This window comes from Coregonus clupeaformis, chromosome 4 (assembly GCF_020615455.1).
Source record: "Coregonus clupeaformis isolate EN_2021a chromosome 4, ASM2061545v1, whole genome shotgun sequence".
Taxonomy (NCBI): Eukaryota; Metazoa; Chordata; class Actinopteri; order Salmoniformes; family Salmonidae; genus Coregonus; species Coregonus clupeaformis.
The window spans coordinates 21129074-21150827 of NC_059195.1; the positions used below are offsets into that span (position 1 = coordinate 21129074).

At 47.1% G+C, this 21754-nt stretch overlaps 1 protein-coding gene across 1 annotated transcript in view; it reads right to left on the reverse strand.

Moving 5' to 3' along the window:
* The window catches only part of ano2b (anoctamin 2b), a 220198-nt gene that overhangs the window by 162147 nt on the left and 36297 nt on the right, over nucleotides 1-21754 (reverse strand). The window contains exons 5-11 of the mRNA XM_045209694.1: nucleotides 17794-17892; nucleotides 14931-15082; nucleotides 14738-14792; nucleotides 14564-14615; nucleotides 6548-6603; nucleotides 6264-6308; nucleotides 1220-1284 (exon numbers count right to left, since the gene is read on the reverse strand). Coding sequence (XP_045065629.1) covers nucleotides 1220-1284; nucleotides 6264-6308; nucleotides 6548-6603; nucleotides 14564-14615; nucleotides 14738-14792; nucleotides 14931-15082; nucleotides 17794-17892 — 524 coding nt within the window. The remainder of the gene's footprint in view (nucleotides 1-1219; nucleotides 1285-6263; nucleotides 6309-6547; nucleotides 6604-14563; nucleotides 14616-14737; nucleotides 14793-14930; nucleotides 15083-17793; nucleotides 17893-21754) is intronic.

A 21754-nucleotide genomic window follows, 5' to 3' on the forward strand; every position in this document is an offset into this window, starting at 1 on the left:
TTGCACAACCGAAGAATTTCTGCACAAACTGTCAGAAACCGTCTCAGGGAAGCTCATCTGCGTGCTCGTCGTCCTCACCAGGGTCTTTACCTGACTGCAGTTTGGCGTCGTAACCGACTTCAGTGGGCAAATGCTCACCTTTGACGGCCACTGGCACGTAGGAGAAGTGTGCTCTTCACGGATGTATCCCGATTTCAACTGTACCGGGCGTCGTGTGGGTGAGCGGTTTGCTGATGTCAACGTTGTGCACAGAGTGCCCCATGGCGGCGGCGAGGTTATGGTATGGGCAGGCATAAGATACGGACAACAAACAATTGCATTTTATCTATGGCAATTTGAATGCACAGAGATACCGTGACGAGGTCATGAGGCCCATTGTCGTGCCATTCATCCGCCACCATCACCTCATGTTTCAGCGTGATAATGCATGGCTCCATGTCGCAAGGATCTGGACACAATTCCTGGAAGCTGAAAATGTCCCAGTTCTTCCATGGCCTGCATACTCACCAGACATGTCACCCATTGAGCATGTTTGGGATGCTCTGGATCGACGTGTACGACAGCGTGTTCCAGTTCCTGCCAATATCCAGCAACTTCCCACAGCCATTGAAGAGGAGTGGGACAACATTCCACAGGCCACAGTCAACAGCCTGATCAACTCTATGCGAAGGAGATGTGTCACGCTGCATGAGGAAAATGGTGGTCACACCAGATACTGACTAGTTGTCTAAACCACGCCCCCAAATTATCATTTTTTTTTAGGTATCTGTGACCAACAGATGCATATCTGTATTCCCAGTCATGTGAAATCCATAGATTAGTGCCTAATTTATTTATTTCAATTGACTCATTTCCTTATATGAACTGTAACTCAGTAAAATCTTTGAAATTGTTGAATGTTGCATTTATATTTTTGTTCAGTGTAGTTATGTGGTCATGTTGGCACCTGATGATAATGTAATGCAATTATAATGTAATAATGTTGGTCCCTGATGATAATGTAATAATAATGTGGGTACCTGATGATAATGTACTTAAAATAACAAGGTAGTAATGTTGGTACCTGATGATAATGTAATAATAATAATAATAATAATAATAATAATAATAATAATAATAACAATAATAATAATGTGGGTACCTGATGATAATGTACTAAAATAACAAGGTAGTAATGTTGGTACCTGATGATAATGTAATATAGTAATAAAGTAGGTACCTGATGAGGTCCACAGGTTGGTATTTGTAGAAGGCTCCATATCTGGCCCACTCATCATGGAGCAGCTTAGACAGAACAGACATCAGAGTAGAGTTCAGAACAGACATCAGAGTAGAGTACAGAACAGACATCACAGTAGAGTACAGAACAGACATCAGAGTAGAGTTCAGAACAGACATCAGAGTAGAGTTCAGAACAGACATCACAGTAGAGTACAGAACAGACATCAGAGTAGAGTACAGAACAGACATCAGAGTAGAGTTCAGTACAGTAGAGTCCAGTAGAGTCCAGTAGAATACAGTAGTGTACAGTAGAATACAGTAGGACACAGTAGAGTCCAGTAGAATACAGTAGTGTACAGTAGAATACAGTAGGACACAGTAGAGTCCAGTAGAATACAGTAGAGTACAGTAGAGTCCAGTAGAGTCCAGTAGAGTCCAGTAGAGTCCAGTAGAATACAGTAGAGTACAGTAGAATACAGTAGAGTCCAGTAGTGTACAGTAGAGTCCAGTAGTGTACAGTAGAGTCCAGTAGAGTCCAGTAGAGTCCAGTAGAGTACAGTAGAGTCCAGTAGAGTCCAGTAGAGTCCAGTAGTGTACAGTAGAGTCCAGTAGGACACAGTAGAGTCCAGTAGAGTCCAGTAGTGTACAGTAGAGTACAGTAGAGTCCAGTAGAGTCCAGTAGTGTACAGTAGAGTACAGTAGAGTCCAGTAGTGTACAGTAGAGTCCAGTAGGACACAGTAGAGTCCAGTAGAGTCCAGTAGTGTACAGTAGAGTCCAATAGAGTCCAGTAGTGTACAGTAGAGTACAGTAGAGTCCAGTAGTGTACAGTAGAGTCCAGTATGACACAGTAGAGTCCAGTAGAGTCCAGTAGAGTCCAGTAGTGTACAGTAGTGTACAGTAGAATACAGTAGAGTCCAGTAGTGTCCAGTAGAGTCCAGTAGAATACAGTAGAGTCCAGTAGAGTCCAGTAGGACACAGTAGAGTCCAGTAGTGTTCAGTAGAGTCCAGTAGTGTACAGTAGAATACAGTAGAGTCCAGTAGAGTCCAGTAGAGTCCAGTAGGACACCGTAGAATACAGTAGAGTCCAGCAGAGTACATCAGGGGTTCCCAAACGTTTTTGCTTCATGACCCACCAATTGAGGTGTCTTGAGTCGCGACCCACCAATTGAGGTGTCGTGAGTCGTGACCCACCATAACGGTTGAGCGTGAAAAAAACATACACAGATCACAGAATAAGTACAAAATATCTTGTCAGCGGAGAGAAAATGTTGCTGTTTTAAAGCTAAATCCTGCGACCCACCTGGACCCCTGCCGTGACCCACAAGTGGGTCCCGACCCACAGTTTGGGAACCTGTCACAGATTCTGCCGAGGCTCCCCTCCTCCTTGCTCGGGCAGGCTTCGGAGTTCGTCGTTACGGAATACTAGCTGCTGCCGATCTATGTTCTATGGTTCCATGTTCTACCTGTTGTCTGATTGTTACACACCTGTTTCCCATCATGTGATTATTCCTTCCCTATTTAACCCGGTGGCTCCCATTGTGTTTTGTGCGTGTTTGTTTTTCGTTTCGTGTGTCGTTTGGTGAGCGGGTTTGTTCCTCCCTGTGTGGAGGTATTTTGTATTGGTTTCTTTACTTATTCAGTAAAGTAGGTTTTCATAGAGTTCTGTGTCCTGCGCCTGACTTCGATCCACCGCATTACACTGACACAGAACCACTGTAGTAGAGTACAGTTCAGTAGGACATAGTAGAGTACAGTTCAGTAGGACATAGTAGAGTACAGTTCAGTAGGACATAGTAGAGTACAGTTCAGTAGCATAGTAGAGTACAGTTCAGTAGGACATAGTAGAGTACAGTTCAGTAGGACATAGTAGAGTTCAGTAGGACATAGTAGAGTACAGCTCAGTAGGACATAGTAGAGTACAGTTCAGTAGGACATAGCATAGTACAGTTCAGTAGGACATAGTAGAGTACAGCTCAGTAGGACATAGTAGAGTACAGTTCAGTAGGACATAGTAGAGTACAGTAGGACATAGTAGAGTACAGCTCAGTAGGACATAGTAGAGTACAGCTCAGTAGGACATAGTAGAGCACAGCTCAGTAGGACATAGTAGAGCACAGCTCAGTAGGACATAGTAGAGTACAGTTCAGTAGGACATAGTAGAGTACAGTTCAGTAGGACATAGTAGAGTACAGCTCAGTAGGACATAGTAGAGTACAGCTCAGTAGGACATAGTAGAGTACAGCTCAGTAGGACATAGTAGAGTACAGCTCAGTAGGACATAGTAGAGTACAGCTCAGTAGGACATAGTAGAGTACAGCTCAATAGGACATAGTAGAGTACAGTCCAGTAGGACATAGTAGAGTACAGTTCAGTAGGACATAGTAGAGTACAGCTCAGTAGGACATAGTAGAGTACAGCTCAGTAGGACATAGTAGAGTACAGCTCAGTAGGACATAGTAGAGTACAGCTCAATAGGACATAGTAGAGTACAGTCCAGTAGGACATAGTAGAGTACAGTTCAGTAGGACATAGTAGAGTACAGCTCAGTAGGACATAGTAGAGTACAGCTCAGTAGGACATAGTAGAGTACAGCTCAGTAGGACATAGTAGAGTACAGCTCAGTAGGACATAGTAGAGTACAGCTCAGTAGGACATAGTAGAGTACAGCTCAGTAGGACATAGTAGAGTACAGCTCAATAGGACATAGTAGAGTACAGTCCAGTAGGACATAGTAGAGTACAGTTCAGTAGGACATAGTAGAGTACAGCTCAGTAGGACATAGTAGAGTACAGCTCAGTAGGACATAGTAGAGTACAGCTCAGTAGGACATAGTAGAGTACAGCTCAGTAGGACATAGTAGAGTACAGCTCAGTAGGACATAGTAGAGTACAGTTCAGTAGGACATAGTAGAGTTCAGTAGGACATAGTAGAGTACAGTTCAGTAGGACATAGTAGAGTCCAGCTCAGTAGGACATAGTAGAGTACAGTTCAGTAGGACATAGTAGAGTTCAGTAGGACATAGTAGAGTACAGTTCAGTAGGACATAGTAGAGTACAGTTCAGTAGGACATAGTAGAGTACAGTTCAGTAGGACATAGTAGAGTACAGTTCAGTAGGACATAGTAGAGTACAGCTCAGTAGGACACAGTAGAGTCCAGTAGAGTCCAGTAGAGTCCAGTAGTGTACAGTAGTGTACAGTAGAGTCCAGTAGTGTACAGTAGAGTCCAGTAGAGTCCAGTAGTGTACAGTAGAATACAGTAGAGTCCAGTAGAGTCCAGTAGAGTCCAGTAGGACACCGTAGAATACAGTAGAGTCCAGTAGTGTACAGTAGAGTCCAGTAGAGTCCAGTAGGACACAGTAGAGTCCAGTAGAGTCCAGTAGTGTACAGTAGAATACAGTAGAGTCCAGTAGTGTACAGTAGAATACAGTAGAGTCCAGTAGAGTCCAGTAGAGTCCAGTAGTGTACAGTAGAATACAGTAGAGTCCAGTAGAGTCCAGTAGGACACAGTAGAGTCCAGTAGAGTCCAGTAGGACACTGTAGAATACAGTAGAGTCCAGTAGAGTCCAGTAGTGTACAGTAGAGTCCAGTAGAGTCCAGTAGAGTCCAGTAGAGTCCAGTAGTGTACAGTAGAATACAGTAGAGTCCAGTAGTGTACAGTAGAGTCCAGTAGAATACAGTAGAGTCCAGTAGAGTCCAGTAGTGTACAGTAGAGTCCAGTAGGACACAGTAGAGTCCAGTAGAGTCCAGTAGTGTACAGTAGAATACAGTAGAGTCCAGTAGTGTACAGTAGAGTCCAGTAGAATACAGTAGAATACAGTAGAGTCCAGTAGAGTCCAGTAGAGTCCAGTAGGACACCGTAGAATACAGTAGAGTCCAGCAGAGTACATCAGGGGTTCCCAAACGTTTTTGCTTCATGACCCACCAATTGAGGTGTCTTGAGTCGCGACCCACTAATTGAGGTGTCTTGAGTCGCGACCCACCAATTGAGGTGTCGTGAGTCGTGACCCACCATAACGGTTGAGCGTGAAAAAAACATACACAGATCACAGAATAAGTACAAAATATCTTGTCAGCGGAGAGAAAATGTTGCTGTTTTAAAGCTAAATCCTGCGACCCACCTGGACCCCTGCCGTGACCCACAAGTGGGTCCCGACCCACAGTTTGGGAACCTGTCACAGATTCTGCCGAGCTCCCCTCCTCCTTGCTCGGGCAGGCTTCGGAGTTCGTTGTTACGGAATACTAGCTGCTGCCGATCTATGTTCTATGGTTCTATGTTCTACCTGTTGTCTGATTGTTACACACCTGTTTCCCATCATGTGATTATTCCTTCCCTATTTAACCCGGTGGCTCCCATTGTGTTTTGTGCGTGTTTGTTTTTCGTTTCGGTGTCGTTTGGTGAGCGGGTTTGTTCCTCCCCTGTGTGGAGGTATTTTGTATTGGTTTCTTTACTTATTCAGTAAAGTAGGTTTTCATAGAGTTCTGTGTCCTGCGCCTGACTTCGATCCACCGCATTACACTGACACAGAACCACTGTAGTAGAGTACAGTTCAGTAGGACATAGTAGAGTACAGCTCAGTAGGACATAGTAGAGTACAGTTCAGTAGGACATAGTAGAGTACAGCTCAGTAGGACATAGTAGAGTACAGCTCAGTAGGACATAGTAGAGTACAGCTCAGTAGGACATAGTAGAGTACAGCTCAGTAGGACATAGTAGAGTACAGCTCAGTAGGACATAGTAGAGTACAGTTCAGTAGGACATAGTAGAGTACAGTTCAGTAGGACATAGTAGAGTACAGTTCAGTAGGACATAGTAGAGTTCAGTAGGACATAGTAGAGTACAGCTCAGTAGGACATAGTAGAGTACAGTTCAGTAGGACATAGTAGAGTACAGCTCAGTAGGACATAGTAGAGTCCAGCTCAGTAGGACATAGTAGAGTACAGCTCAGTAGGACATAGTAGAGTACAGCTCAGTAGGACATAGTAGAGTACAGCTCAGTAGGACATAGTAGAGTTCAGTGAAGTACAGTAGAGCAGAAGTTACCTGTCTGTCGTTCCTCTCTGAGTGGTCCACGGCCGTATAGTCCCCCTGCAGAGAGGGGGAGGAGTCAGACACACACCCATCAGACAGACCAATCACAACACAATGAGGAAGCTCACAGTGCATTACAGCAGCGTTATCAACATTATCACGAGGTTAACAGCAACATTATCACGAGGTTAACAGCAACATTATCACGAGGTTAACAGTAACATTATCACGAGGTTAACAGTAACATTATCACAAATATTGTATGTGCAGCTGGAAGGACAGGAACTGTCACTTACATCATGGAGAGGGAAGGCAGAATCATAGACACCTTTAGCTATTAATGTGGTGATGCCTGAAAGAGACAGAGAGAGAGGTGTCGGTTACTCAATGTATCAACAAACTCATCTAATATTAGTGAGAGATGCTTCAGTGATCTGTATCAGCTTTCCCATTCAGAGGAGAGGAGGGGGCAAGAGAGGAGAGGAGAGGAGAGGGCAGGAGAGGAGAGGAGAGGAGGGGGCAAGAGAGGAGGAGGAGAGGAGAGGAGAGGGCAAGAGAGGAGAGGGCAAGAGAGGAGGAGGAGAGGAGAGGGCAGGAGAGGAGAGGGCAGGGCAAGAGAGGAGAGGGCAGGAGAGGAGAGGAGAGGGCAGGAGAGGAGAGGGCAGGAGAGGAGGGGAGAGGGCAAGAGAGGAGGAGGAGAGGAGAGGGCAAGAGAGGAGAGGGCAGGAGAGGAGAGGGCAAGAGAGGAGGAGGAGAGAGAGAGGATTACATTTACATTTTTACATTTGTCATTTAGCAGACGCTCTTATCCAGAGCGACTTACAAATTGGTGCATTCACCTTATGATAGCAGCGGGCAAGATAGGAGAGGAGAGGGCAGGAGAGGAGAGGAGAGGGCAGGAGAGGAGAGGAGAGGGCAGGAGAGGAGAGGGCAGGAGAGGAAATGGCAGGAGAGGAGAGGGCAGGAGAGGAGAGGGCAGGAGAGGAAATGGCAGGAGAGGAGAGGGCAGGAGAGGAAATGGCAGGAGAGGAGAGGGCAGGAGAGGAGCAATCCATCTAGTTTTACATGTAGAAAAAGATCTCAAACTCATGTTGTTAGGGACAGTTGGAACTATGGTGGGGGTCCAAAAAAGGGGAGGGTTGTCAAACTTTTTTGTTGCTTTGGGGACAGGGGGAGGGTAGTGTGGTTATTTATTGGGAACAGGGGAGGGTAGTGTGCTATTTATTGGGAACAGGGGAGGGTAGTGTGGTTATTTATTGGGAACAGGGGAGGGTAGTGTGGTTATTTATTGGGAACAGGGGAGGGTAGTGTGGTTATTTATTGGGAACAGGGGAGGGTAGTGTGCTATTTATTGGGAACAGGGGAGGGTAGTGTGGTTATTTATTGGGAACAGGGGAGGGTAGTGTGCTATTTATTGGGAACAGGGGAGGGTAGTGTGGGTATTTATTGGGAACAGGGGAGGGTAGTGTGTTATTTATTGGGAACAGGGTAGGGTAGTGTGTTATTTATTGGGAACAGGGGAGGGTAGTGTGTTATTTATTGGGAACAGGGGAGGGTAGTGTGTTATTTATTGGGAACAGGGGAGGGTAGTGTGGGTATTTATTGGGAACAGGGGAGGGTAGTGTGTTATTTATTGGGAACAGGGGAGGGTAGTGTGTTATTTATTGGGAACAGGGGAGGGTAGTGTGGTTATTTATTGGGAACAGGGAGGGTAGTGTGGGTATTTATTGGGAACAGGGGAGGGTAGTGTGGTTATTTATTGGGAACAGGGGAGGGTAGTGTGTTATTTATTGGGAACAGGGGAGGGTAGTGTGTTATTTATTGGGAACAGGGGAGGGTAGTGTGTTATTTATTGGGAACAGGGGAGGGTAGTGTGTTATTTATTGGGAACAGGGGAGGGTAGTGTGTTATTTATTGGGAACAGGGGGAGGGTAGTGTGGTTATTTATTGGGAACAGGGGAGGGTAGTGTGTTATTTATTGGGAACAGGGGAGGGTAGTGTGTTATTTATTGGGAACAGGGGAGGGTAGTGTGGTTATTTATTGGGAACAGGGGAGGGTAGTGTGGTTATTTATTGGGAACAGGGGAGGGTAGTGTGTTATTTATTGGGAACAGGGAGGGTAGTGTGTTATTTATTGGGAACAGGGGAGGGTAGTGTGGTTATTTATTGGGAACAGGGGAGGGTAGTGTGTTATTTATTGGGAACAGGGGAGGGTAGTGTGTTATTTATTGGGAACAGGGGAGGGTAGTGTGTTATTTATTGGGAACAGGGGAGGGTAGTGTGCTATTTATTGGGAACAGGGGAGGGTAGTGTGCTATTTATTGGGAACAGGGGAGGGTAGTGTGCTATTTATTGGGAACAGGGGAGGGTAGTGTGGGTATTTATTGGGAACAGGGGAGGGTAGTGTGGTTATTTATTGGGAACAGGGGAGGGTAGTGTGTTATTTTATTGGGAACAGGGGAGGGTAGTGTGTTATTTATTGGGAACAGGGAGGGTAGTGTGTTATTTATTGGGAACAGGGGAGGGTAATGTGTTATTTATTGGGAACAGGGGAGGGTAGTGTGGTTATTTATTGGGAACAGGGGAGGGTAGTGTGGTTATTTATTGGGAACAGGGGAGGGTAGTGTGTTATTTATTGGGAACAGGGGAGGGTAGTGTGTTATTTATTGGGAACAGGGAGGGTAGTGTGTTATTTATTGGGAACAGGGGAGGGTAGTGTGTTATTTATTGGGAACAGGGGAGGGTAGTGTGTTATTTATTGGGAACAGGGGAGGGTAGTGTGGTTATTTATTGGGAACAGGGGAGGGTAGTGTGTTATTTATTGGGAACAGGGGAGGGTAGTGTGTTATTTATTGGGAACAGGGGAGGGTAGTGTGTTATTTATTGGGAACAGGGGAGGGTAGTGTGTTATTTATTGGGAACAGGGGAGGGTAGTGTGTTATTTATTGGGAACAGGGGAGGGTAGTGTGTTATTTATTGGGAACAGGGGAGGGTAGTGTGGTTATTTATTGGGAACAGGGGAGGGTAGTGTGTTATTTATTGGGAACAGGGGAGGGTAGTGTGTTATTTATTGGGAACAGGGGAGGGTAGTGTGTTATTTATTGGGAACAGGGAGGGTAGTGTGTTATTTATTGGGAACAGGGGAGGGTAGTGTGTTATTTATTGGGAACAGGGGAGGGTAGTGTGCTATTTATTGGGAACAGGGGAGGGTAGTGTGGGTATTTATTGGGAACAGGGGAGGGTAGTGTGGTTATTTATTGGGAACAGGGGAGGGTAGTGTGTTATTTATTGGGAACAGGGGAGGGTAGTGTGTTATTTATTGGGAACAGGGGAGGGTAGTGTGTTATTTATTGGGAACAGGGGAGGGTAGTGTGGTTATTTATTGGGAACAGGGGAGGGTAGTGTGTTATTTATTGGGAACAGGGGAGGGTAGTGTGTTATTTATTGGGAACAGGGGAGGGTAGTGTGTTATTTATTGGGAACAGGGGAGGGTAGTGTGTTATTTATTGGGAACAGGGGAGGGTAGCGTGTTATTTATTGGGAACAGGGGAGGGTAGTATCCACCATTCGTAGTGACAGTGGCTTGCGAAAGTATTCACCCCCCTTGGCATTTTTCCTATTTCAGGTTTGTTGTGGTGCCATATTCTTTCCATTTTTTAATAATGGATTTTAAATGGTGCTCCATGGGATGTTCAAAGTTTCTGATATTTTTTTATAACCCAACCCTGATCTGTACTTCTCCACAACTTTGTCCCTGACCTGTTTGGAGAGCTCCTTGGTCTTCATGGTGCTGCTTGCTTGGTGGTGCCCCTTGCTTAGTGGTGTTACAGACTCTGGGGCCTTTCAGAACAGGTGTGTATATACTGAGATCATGTGACACTTAGATTGCACACAGGTGGACTTTATTTAACTAATTATGTGACTTCTGAAAGTAATCAGTTGCACCAGATCTTATTTAGGGGCTTCATAGCAAAGGGGGTGAATACATATGCACGCACCATTTTTCCGTTATTTCTTTTTAAGATTTTTTTTTTAATAAGTTATTTTTTTCGTTTCACTTCACCAATTTGGACTATTTTATGCATGTCCATTACATGACATTCAAATAAAAATACATTTAAATTACAGATTGTAATGCAACAAAATAGGAAAAACACCAAGGGGGATGAATACTCTTTAGCAAGGCACTGTAGTCTACCAGTCTATCCTGCCCTCTATCCACCATTCATAGTGATAATATAGTCTACCAGTCTAACTGTCTATCCTGCCCTCTATCCACCATTCATAGTGATAATATAGTCTACCAGTCTGTCTATCCTGCCCTCTATCCACCATTCATAGTGATAATATAGTCTACCAGTCTAACTGTCTATCCTGCCCTCTATCCACCATTCATAGTGATAATATAGTCTACCAGTCTGTCTATCCTGCCCTCTATCCACCATTCATAGTGATAATATAGTCTACCAGTCTGTCTATCCTGCCCTCTATCCACCATTCATAGTGATAATATAGTCTACCAGTCTAACTGTCTATCCTGCCCTCTATCCACCATTCATAGTGACAATAGTGGTTGGTGGATCGTTTTTCCAGATCGGCAATAAGCTCTGGACAATAAGCTAACTAGGAATTTAACCACAAAAGTTATTTTTATGTGCGCAACAAGTCAGTTTGTTGGAAACACAACTGATGGGAAAATGTTAAATTATTATTAAAATGCGCATATTGTTTTTATGCAGAATTGAATATTTGCATGAAAATCTGTCGCCAATTGGAAGGAAACCCAGTCATAGACACCCTAAAGTCTCTGGCAATTATGGCAGTGTGCCCCAGAGATGCGTCTGTACAGGCCCACCTCTGTGTAGACACGTCCTGGCAGCCATCAACCACTGCCCCGCTGCCTTGTGGGTTAGTCTGGTACGACAAAGGCTAGAGGAGCACACCCTGAGAGAAAAGCAGCGTGCTGGCGGGGCGGTAGGTGGACACCGACAGACTGGGGATCCGGCAGCCTCCTGCAGCTGTGGAAGATACTGGTCGTCCTGGGTTTGCCCCCTTACCAGTGGACTCTCATCTTCCTACAGTGAAGTAGTGTTGTTGGGGATTGCACACCCTCAGCGGCACTTTAAATAACTTCCTTTGCGCAGGTATCCACTTCTGACCTCGGTCAAGCCATGACCCGGAAACCGGACTAGAGTCTGGCGGCGTGCCCTGAGTGAGACCAGGTTCCTGAATGATGGTTCTGGAAAGAGGAGGGAGAAGGCTACACCTTCTTCTGGAAAAGGGTTAGGGTCAGGGTGGGACTGGCAATTAAGAACAGCCTTTTACCCAGACTGAGCCTTCGTCCACCCATTCAAGACCTCAACCATTCGCCAACCTTCCAAGAGGTGTTATCAGCTATCCGCTCCCTCAAGAACAACAAGACTCCTGGTGCTGACAGCATCCAGGCAGAGCTACTTAAGAAGGGAGGTTCCTTCTGGCGCTGACAGCATCACGGCAGAGCTACTTAAGAAGGGAGGTTCCTTCTGGCGCTGACAGCATCCTGGCAGAGCTACTTAAGAAGGGAGGCTACTCCTGGCGCTGACAGCATCCCGGCAGAGCTACTTAAGTAGGGAGGTTCCTCCTGGCGCTGACAGCATCCTGGCAGAGCTACTTAAGAAGGGAGGTTCCTCCTGGCGCTGACAGCATCCTGGCAGAGCTACTTAAGAAGGGAGGTTCCTTCTGCACCAGAACACTCCACCAGTACATCACTGAGGTGTGGGACCGGGAGATCGTCCCCCAACAGTGGTGGGTTTGGGACCGGGAGATCGTCCCCCAACAGTGGTGGGTTTGGGACCGGGAGATCGTCCCCCAACAGTGGTGGGTTTGGGACCGGGAGATCGTCCCCCAACAGTGGTGGGTTTGGGACCGGGAGATCGTCCCCCAACAGTGGTGGGTTTGGGACCGGGAGATCGTCCCCCAACAGTGGTGGGTTTGGGACCGGGAGATCGTCCCCCAACAGAACAAGGGTGACAAGTCCATCTGCGGCAACAGCCGGGGGGAAATCCCTTCTGGCTGTTGCCGGCAAGGTCCTGGCTAAGGTGATGCTACACAGGCTGGTGAACAACGTCACAGAGGAACTGCTGCCAGAGTCAGAAAGAACAGGAGTACGGTCGACATGATATTCACGGCAACTCCAGGTGACGTGCCGTGAACAACATCAGGACCTCTCCAAGGCCTTTGTCGACCTCTCCATGGCCTTCGACACTGTGAGCAGGGAATTACTATGGGGCATTCTAATTTGTCACAAATTAGTCAACATCCTTTGCCAGTTCCATGATGGGATGATGGCTCGGGTGGCCATAGGAGGGCAGGAGTCAGTGCTCTTTGGAGTAAGCATCAGGAGGCTCCAAGCAACCACCAAGGTTTTGACGGAGCGGGTTCTTGAGCTGCAGTATGCTGATGACTGTGCTCTTGTGGCCCACACTCCGGAACACCTTCAGTCCGTCCTTGTAGCGGCTGTGAGGGTCTATAGCAGGATGGAACTGTCTATCAACACCACCAAGACAGAGGTGGTCTGCCAATGGAGATCCAGCCCTCCACCCACCATGCCTGTCTTCACCATTGAACACAAATCACTGGCAATAGTCCCGTCCTTCAAACACCCGGGCAGCATCCTCTCGGAGGACTGCAGCATCGACCTCGAAATTCAAAATAGGATCAAGCAAGCATCAGCTTCCTTCGGGAAACTCAGACACAGGGTCTTCCAAAACAGGGATCTCCGCCTCCACACCAAAGTCACCGTCTATCGTCTGCATCACCACACTTCTTTACAGCTGTTCTATCAAGCCGTCTGCATCACCACACTTCTTTACAGCTGTTCTATCAAGCCGTCTGCATCACCACACTTCTTTACAGCTGTTCTATCAAGCCGTCTGCATCGCCACACTTCTTTACAGCTGTTCTATCAAGCCGTCTGCATCGCCACACTTCTTTACAGCTGTTCTATCAAGCCGTCTGCATCACCACACTTCTTTACAGCTGTTCTATCAAGCCGTCTGCATCGCCACACTTCTTTACTGCTGTTCTATCAAGCCGTCTGCATCGCCACACTTCTTTACAGCTGTTCTATCAAGCTGTCTGCATCGCCACACTTCTTTACAGCTGTTCTATCAAGCCGTCTGCATCACCACACTTCTTTACAGCTGTTCTATCAAGCTGTCTGCATCGCCACACTTCTTTACAGCTGTTCTATCAAGCCGTCTGCATCACCACACTTCTTTACAGCTGTTCTATCAAGCCGTCTGCATCACCACACTTCTTTACAGCTGTTCTATCAAGCCGTCTGCATCGCCACACTTCTTTACAGCTGTTCTATCAAGCCGTCTGCATCGCCACACTTCTTTACAGCTGTTCTATCAAGCCGTCTGCATCACCGCACTTCTTTACAGCTGTTCTATCAAGCCATCTGCATCGCCGCACTTCTTTACAGCTGTTCTATCAAGCCGTCTGCATCACCACACTTCTTTACAGCTGTTCTATCAAGCCGTCTGCATCGCCACACTTCTTTACAGCTGTTCTATCAAGCCATCTGCATCACCACACTTCTTTACAGCTGTTCTATCAAGCCGTCTGCATCACCACACTTCTTTACAGCTGTTCTATCAAGCCGTCTGCATCGCCACACTTCTTTACAGCTGTTCTATCAGCCGTCTGCATCACCACACTTCTTTACAGCTGTTCTATCAAGCCGTCTGCATCACCACACTTCTTTACAGCTGTTCTATCAAGCCGTCTGCATCACCACACTTCTTTACAGCTGTTCTATCAAGCCGTCTGCATCACCACACGTCTTTACAGCTGTTCTATCAAGCCGTCTGCATCACCACACTTCTTTACAGCTGTTCTATCAAGCCGTCTGCATCGCCACACTTCTTTACAGCTGTTCTATCAAGCCGTCTGCATCACCACACTTCTTTACAGCTGTTCTATCAAGCCGTCTGCATCACCACACGTCTTTACAGCTGTTCTATCAAGCCGTCTGCATCACCACACTTCTTTACAGCTGTTCTATCAAGCCGTCTGCATCGCCACACTTCTTTACAGCTGTTCTATCAAGCCGTCTGCATCGCCACACTTCTTTACAGCTGTGAAGCCTGGGTCACTTAGTCGCCACAACAAGCAGCTCGAGCCATTCCACATAAGATGCCAGCAGTGCATCCTGGGAATCACCTGGTGCGATCGATTGCCCCATACAGAAACACTTGCCCCAAGACCAACTGCAAGAGTACTGAGGCCATGGTTTGGGTTAAGGTTAGGGGTCAGCGGTCACTCACCCATGGATTGGCTGGTGCGCGTGCAGGCGGTGCGTCTCAGGATCTCGTACACCTGAGAGGGTCATAGGTCACACAGAATATTGTGTCAGAGAGAAACAGAGACCTGAAACCATATTCCCATTGATTCTTGACATTCATATAAAAACAGAGAAACATCCTTAATGAGAGACTTACTATTCGACTGCGTGTTGCGTTGTCAAAGAACGTGTCTTTAGAGGTGATGTTAAATCTGTAGAGAACAAATAATAGGTGTCAACTCAGGGAAACTCACAACAACCACACAGATGGTTCTCAATATAGACCAACTGTTGTCAGAGTGTGTGTGTGAGTACGTGTGTGTGTGTGTGGGGGGGGGGGTGCATCTTACAAGTGTAGTTTTTCCCTGGAGAAGCAGTGGGAGAGCTGCTTGGTGGTGCTGTGGCCTAGCTGGGGGATGTTGGGTTGGAACGGCTGGTTCACCTTCCTCCAGAACTCACTGAGGCTGGCACTGAACCCATGCTCCTCCTTCAGACCATAGCTCTACACACAGACAACAGACACACACAGAGAGAGACAGAGACAGAGACAGAGACAGAGAGAGAGAGAGAGAGAGAGAGAGAGAGAGAGAGAGAGAGAGAGAGAGAGAGAGAGAGAGAGAGAGAGAGAGAGAGAGAGACAGGCAGTAAGTAATGGCAGTAAGTAATTTATCCAACAGTCATATAAACATCTTACTCTGCTTATCTTAAAATCAGCGTAAGGTTAAAATCTAAGTAAGCATACGTCGATTAAAATCTGGTTTTCTGACAAATCTTTCGAACGATTAGGACACGTAAACACCGTTCCAGCAGTGTGTTTGATCTGCTCATGTGCCAGCACCAGCCGAGAACCTCCCTCTTTAGTGCCAGTGAAGTGAGTTCAGAACAACTGAATGAATGCATCTTAGAAGTAGTTTTCACATACAAACGTTATATGCAGAACATATTAATATGTCAGAATCAAATATGCTTCACAAAAATAACATGGTCGCTGTGGTAGAACGTTTATGTTGATTGGTGATTTTCTGCACTTAATCAGAGTGCCATCAGGTAGCCGTCTGGCAGTCCGACGGACCAATCAGAGTTTGGCGAATGCCAGGAGAACGCTACCTGCCCCTGGCAGTCCGACGGACGAATCAGAGTTTGGCGAATGCCAGGAGAACGCTACCTGCCCCTGGCAGTCCGACGGACGAATCAGAGTTTGGCGAATGCCAGGAGAACGCTACCTGCCCCTGGCAGTCCGACGGACGAATCAGAGTTTGGCGAATGCCAGGAGAACGCTACCTGCCCCTGGCAGTCCGACGGACGAATCAGAGTTTGGCGAATGCCAGGAGAACGCTACCTGCCCCTGGCAGTCCGACTGACGAATCAGAGTTTGGCGAATGCCAGGAGAACGCTACCTGCCCCTGGCAGTCCGACGGACGAATCAGAGTTTGGCGAATGCCAGGAGAACGCTACCTGCCCCTGGCATTCCGACGGACGAATCAGAGTTTGGCGAATGCCAGGAGAACGCTACCTGCCCCTGGCAGTCCGACGGACGAATCAGAGTTTGGCGAATGCCAGGAGAACGCTACCTGCCCCTGGCAGTCCGACGGACGAATCAGAGTTTGGCGAATGCCAGGAGAACGCTACCTGCCCCTGGCAGTCCGACGGACGAATCAGAGTTTGGCGAATGCCAGGAGAACGCTACCTGCCCCTGGCAGTCCGACGGACGAATCAGAGTTTGGCGAATGCCAGGAGAACGCTACCTGCCCCTGGCAGTCCGACGGACGAATCAGAGTTTGGCGAATGCCAGGAGAACGCTACCTGCCCCTGGCAGTCCGACGGACGAATCAGAGTTTGGCGAATGCCAGGAGAACGCTACCTGCCCCTGGCAGTCCGACGGACGAATCAGAGTTTGGCGAATGCCAGGAGAACGCTACCTGCCCCTGGCAGTCCGACGGACGAATCAGAGTTTGGCGAATGCCAGGAGAACGCTACCTGCCCCTGGCAGTCCGACGGACGAATCAGAGTTTGGCGAATGCCAGGAGAACGCTACCTGCCCCTGGCAGTCCGACGGACGAATCAGAGTTTGGCGAATGCCAGGAGAACGCTACCTGCCCCTGGCAGTCCGACGGACGAATCAGAGTTTGGCGAATGCCAGGAGAACGCTACCTGCCCCAATGCGTAGTACCAACTGTAAAGTTTGGTGGAGGAGGAATAATGGTCTGAGGCTGTTTTTCATGATTCAGGCTCCTTAGTTCCAGTGAAGGGAAATCTTAACGCTACAGCATATGATAATATTCTAGACGATTTTGTGGCAACAGTTTGGGGAAGGCCTTTTCCTGTTTCAGCAAGACAATGCCCCCGTGCACAAAGCGAGGTCCATACAGAAATGGTTTGTCGAGATCGGTGTGGAAGAACCTGACTTGTCTGCACAGAGCCCTGACCTCAACCACATCGAACAGCTTTGGGATGAATTGGAACGTCGCCTGCGAGCCAGGCCTAATTGCCCAACATCAGTGCCAGACCTCACTAATGCTCTTGTAGCTGAATGGAAGCAAGTCCCCGCAGCAATGTTCCAACATCTAGTGGAAAGCCTTCCCAGAAGAGTGGAGGCTGTTATAGCAGCAAAGGGGGGACCAACTCCATATTAATGCCCATGATTTTGGAATGAGATGTTCGACAAGCAGGTGTCCACATACTTTTGGTAATGTAGTATAAGTCCCCTTTGGTCGATTTTCCCGAATGTGAGTTGTTACATTGCAAAAGACACGTCTCTGCTGTAGTGTGATTCCGACAGCTTTCTTTAAAAGTTCACACGCTGTTTCAGGTAGCAGCTAAAGTAATCCAAGTAGGAGAATAATCCACCGTGTCTTCATGTGGCTCTACTGTGGCCTGATGGGTAATCTGATGCAACATTAAAGATTGTTAAAACTACTATAAAACAAAGCAACAACAACGGATGAGTTTAAAAAAAGAAAGAAACGCTGCAAGGCACCACCGAGATGAACCCCCTGTTTGTGTTAGGGGAGGATCCATCCATGGGATTAAACACACACACAGGGGGCTGTAAAGGGGAGGAGGTCTCACCTTATTAGTGGGGACACACAGGGGGCTGTAAAGGGGAGGAGGTCTCACCTTATTAGTGGGGACACACAGGGGGCTGTAAAGGGGTGGAGGTCTCACCTTATTAGTGGGGACACACAGGGGGCTGTAAAGGGGTGGAGGTCTCACCTTATTAGTGGGGACTTTAATCTTGAGGAACTCTGCCTCCCTGCTCAGGACCGGCCAGGGGACATGGAGCCGAGTGAAGCTGGGCCCGAAGACCCTGACCTGGAGGAGAGGAGAGGCACAGGGGGTAGGAACCAACAGTCAGATAGCACACAGTTTAATACCAGGAGAGGAGGACAGGGGGTAGGAACCAACAGTCAGATAGCACACAGTTTAATACCAGGAGAGGAGGACAGGGGGTAGGAACCAACAGTCAGATAGCACACAGTTTAATACCAGGAGAGGAGGACAGGGGGTAGGAACCAACAGTCAGATAGCACACAGTTTAATACCAGGAGAGGAGGACAGGGGGTAGGAACCAACAGTCAGATAGCACACAGTTTAATACCAGGAGAGGCACAGGGGGTAGGAACCAACAGTCAGATAGGACACAGTTTAATACCAGGAGAGGAGGACAGGGGGTAGGAACCAACAGTCAGATAGCACACAGTTTAATACCAGGAGAGGAGGACAGGGGGTAGGAACCAACAGTCAGATAGGACACAGTTTAATACCAGGAGAGGAGGACAGGGGGTAGGAACCAACAGTCAGATAGCACACAGTTTAATACCAGGAGAGGAGGACAGGGGGTAGGAACCAACAGTCAGATAGCACACAGTTTAATACCAGGAGAGGAGGACAGGGGGTAGGAACCAACAGTCAGATAGCACACAGTTTAATACCAGGAGAGGAGGACAGGGGGTAGGAACCAACAGTCAGATAGCACACAGTTTAATACCAGGAGAGGCACAGGGGGTAGGAACCAACAGTCAGATAGCACACAGTTTAATACCAGGAGAGGAGGACAGGGGGTAGGAACCAACAGTCAGATAGCACACAGTTTAATACCAGGAGAGGAGGACAGGGGGTAGGAACCAACAGTCAGATAGCACACAGTTTAATACCAGGAGAGGAGGACAGGGGGTAGGAACCAACAGTCAGATAGCACACAGTTTAATACCAGGAGAGGAGGACAGGGGGTAGGAACCAACAGTCAGATAGCACACAGTTTAATACCAGGAGAGGAGGACAGGGGGTAGGAACCAACAGTCAGATAGGACACAGTTTAATACCAGGAGAGGAGGACAGGGGGTAGGAACCAACAGTCAGATAGCACACAGTTTAATACCAGGAGAGGCACAGGGGGTAGGAACCAACAGTCAGATAGGACACAGTTTAATACCAGGAGAGGAGGACAGGGGGTAGGAACCAACAGTCAGATAGCACACAGTTTAATACCAGGAGAGGAGGACAGGGGGTAGGAACCAACAGTCAGATAGCACACAGTTTAATACCAGGAGAGGCACAGGGGGTAGGAACCAACAGGTAGGAACCATAGTTTAATACCTGGGGGAGAGGACAGGTGATAGGAACCATTAGGTAGGAACCATTGTTTAATACCTGGAGGAGAGGACAGGGGGTAGGAACCAACGGGTAGGAACCATAGTTTAATACCTGGGGGAGAGGACAGGGGGTAGGAACCATTGTTTAATACCTGGAGGAGAGGACAGGGGGTAGGAACCAATAGGTAGGAACCATAGTTTAATACCTGGGGGAGAGGACAGGGGGTAGGAACCAACAGATATAAACTAAAGTTTAAAACTAGGAGATGAGGAGGACAGGGGGTAGGAACCAACAGGTAGGAACCATAGTTTAATACCTGGGGGAGAGGACAGGGGGTAGGAACCAACAGATATAAACTAACGCGGATACCCATCATCCATTGCTTACAATGATTTAAGTCAATAAATCATCATTTTAGTCAAAGTACTATATATTTGTGGTTGAAGTTGGAAACTTCTGATATTTTCTGTGCCAATGCTGTGTTTCCCCTATGATATATTCTGTGCCAATGCTGTGTTTCCCCTATGATATGATATGTTCTGTGCCAATGCTGTGTTTCCCCTATGATATGTTCTGTGCCAATGCTGTGTTTCCCCTATGATATGTTCTGTGCCAATGCTGTGTTTCCCCTATGATATGATATGTTCTGTGCCAATGCTGTGTTTCCCCTATGATATGTTCTGTGCCAATGCTGTGTTTCCCCCTATGATATGTTCTGTGCCAATGCTGTGTTTCCCCTATGATATGTTCTGTGCCAATGCTGTGTTTCCCCTATGATATGTTCTGTGCCAATGCTGTGTTTCCCCTATGATATGTTCTGTGCCAATGCTGTGTTTCCCCTATGATATGTTCTGTGCCAATGCTGTGTGTTTCCCCTATGATATGATATGTTCTGTGCCAATGCTGTGTTTCCCCTATGATATGTTCTGTGCCAATGCTGTGTTTCCCCTATGATATGTTCTGTGCCAATGCTGTGTTTCCCCTATGATATGATATGTTCTGTGCCAATGCTGTGTTTCCCCTATGATATGTTCTGTGCCAATGCTGTGTTTCCCCTATGACATGTTCTGTGCCAATGCTGTGTTTCCCCTATGATATTTTCTGTGCCAATGCTGTGTTTCCCCTATGATATTTTCTGTGCCAATGCTGTGTTTCCCCTATGATATGTTCTGTGCCAATGCTGTGTTTCCCCTATGATATGTTCTGTGCCAATGCTGTGTTTCCCCTATGATATGATATGTTCTGTGCCAATGCTGTGTTTCCCCTATGATATGATATGTTCTGTGCCAATGCTGTGTTTCCCCTATGATATGTTCTGTGCCAATGCTGTGTTTCCCCTATGATATGTTCTGTGCCAATGCTGTGTTTCCCCTATGATGTGATATGTTCTGTGCCAATGCTGTGTTTCCCCTATGATGTGATATGTTCTGTGCCAATGCTGTGTTTCCCCTATGATGTGATATGTTCTGTGCCAATGCTGTGTTTCCTCTATGATGTGACGTGCTAATACTTTTCAGTCTACATGTCTTTTCAGGGCTGGGTTTTATTTGAAAGTTACCACCCACCAGCATGACATTGTTTATTAATCAGAAACACCTGCAAAGTTCTTCCTCTTGGCGAGTCACGACTGAGCAATATAATAGATCATCTATGGCTGAACCAAACAGCTTTTGGCCGTTGCCTACACTTGGCCACCTGAGCCATGGAGCAAACTCAAATAAAGCGATGCAAATTTGATATCAGAATCCATTGGAGAATTCTATTTTCACATATTTTTGAGCTAGCCTGTATAAAAAAATTAATTTAAAAAATACACACACACACATACATATATATATATATATATATACACACAGCTGTGGAAAAAATTAAGAGACCACTGCAAATGTTTCTTAAATCAACATCTCTACATGTATGACAGCCATTCCATTCCAGTGTCTGTTGAATTCCAACACAGGCACACCTCATTCTACTGAATTAGGTCCTGATTAGGTGATCACCTGAACTAAATCTTATTTAACGAGGAAAAGTATAAAAACCACTGCTGTGGTCATCACTATCCTCTTGTAATACAACCTCTCCCTCAACGTGACCAAGACAAAGAAGATGATTGTGGACTACAGGGAAAAAAAGAGGACTGAGCACGCCCCCATTCTCATCGACGGGGCTGTAGTGGAACAGGTTGAGAGCTTCAAGTTCCTTGGTGTCAACATCACCAACGAACTATCATGGTCCAAACACACCAAGACAGTCGTGAAGAGGGCACGACAAAGCCTATTCCCCCTCAGGAGACTGAAAAGATTTGGCATGGGTCCTCAGATCCTCAACAAATTCTACAGCTGCACCATCGAGAGCATCCTGACTGGTTGCATCACCGCCTGGTATGGCAACTGCTTGGCCTCCGACCGCAAGGCACTACAGAGGGTAGTGCGTACGGCCCAGTACATCACTGGGGCCAAGCTTCCTGCCATCCAGGACCTCTATACCAGGCGGTGTCAGAGGAAGGCTCTCAAAATTGTCAAAGACTCCAGCCACCCTAGTCATAGACTGTTCTCTCTGCTACCGCACGGCAAGCGGTACC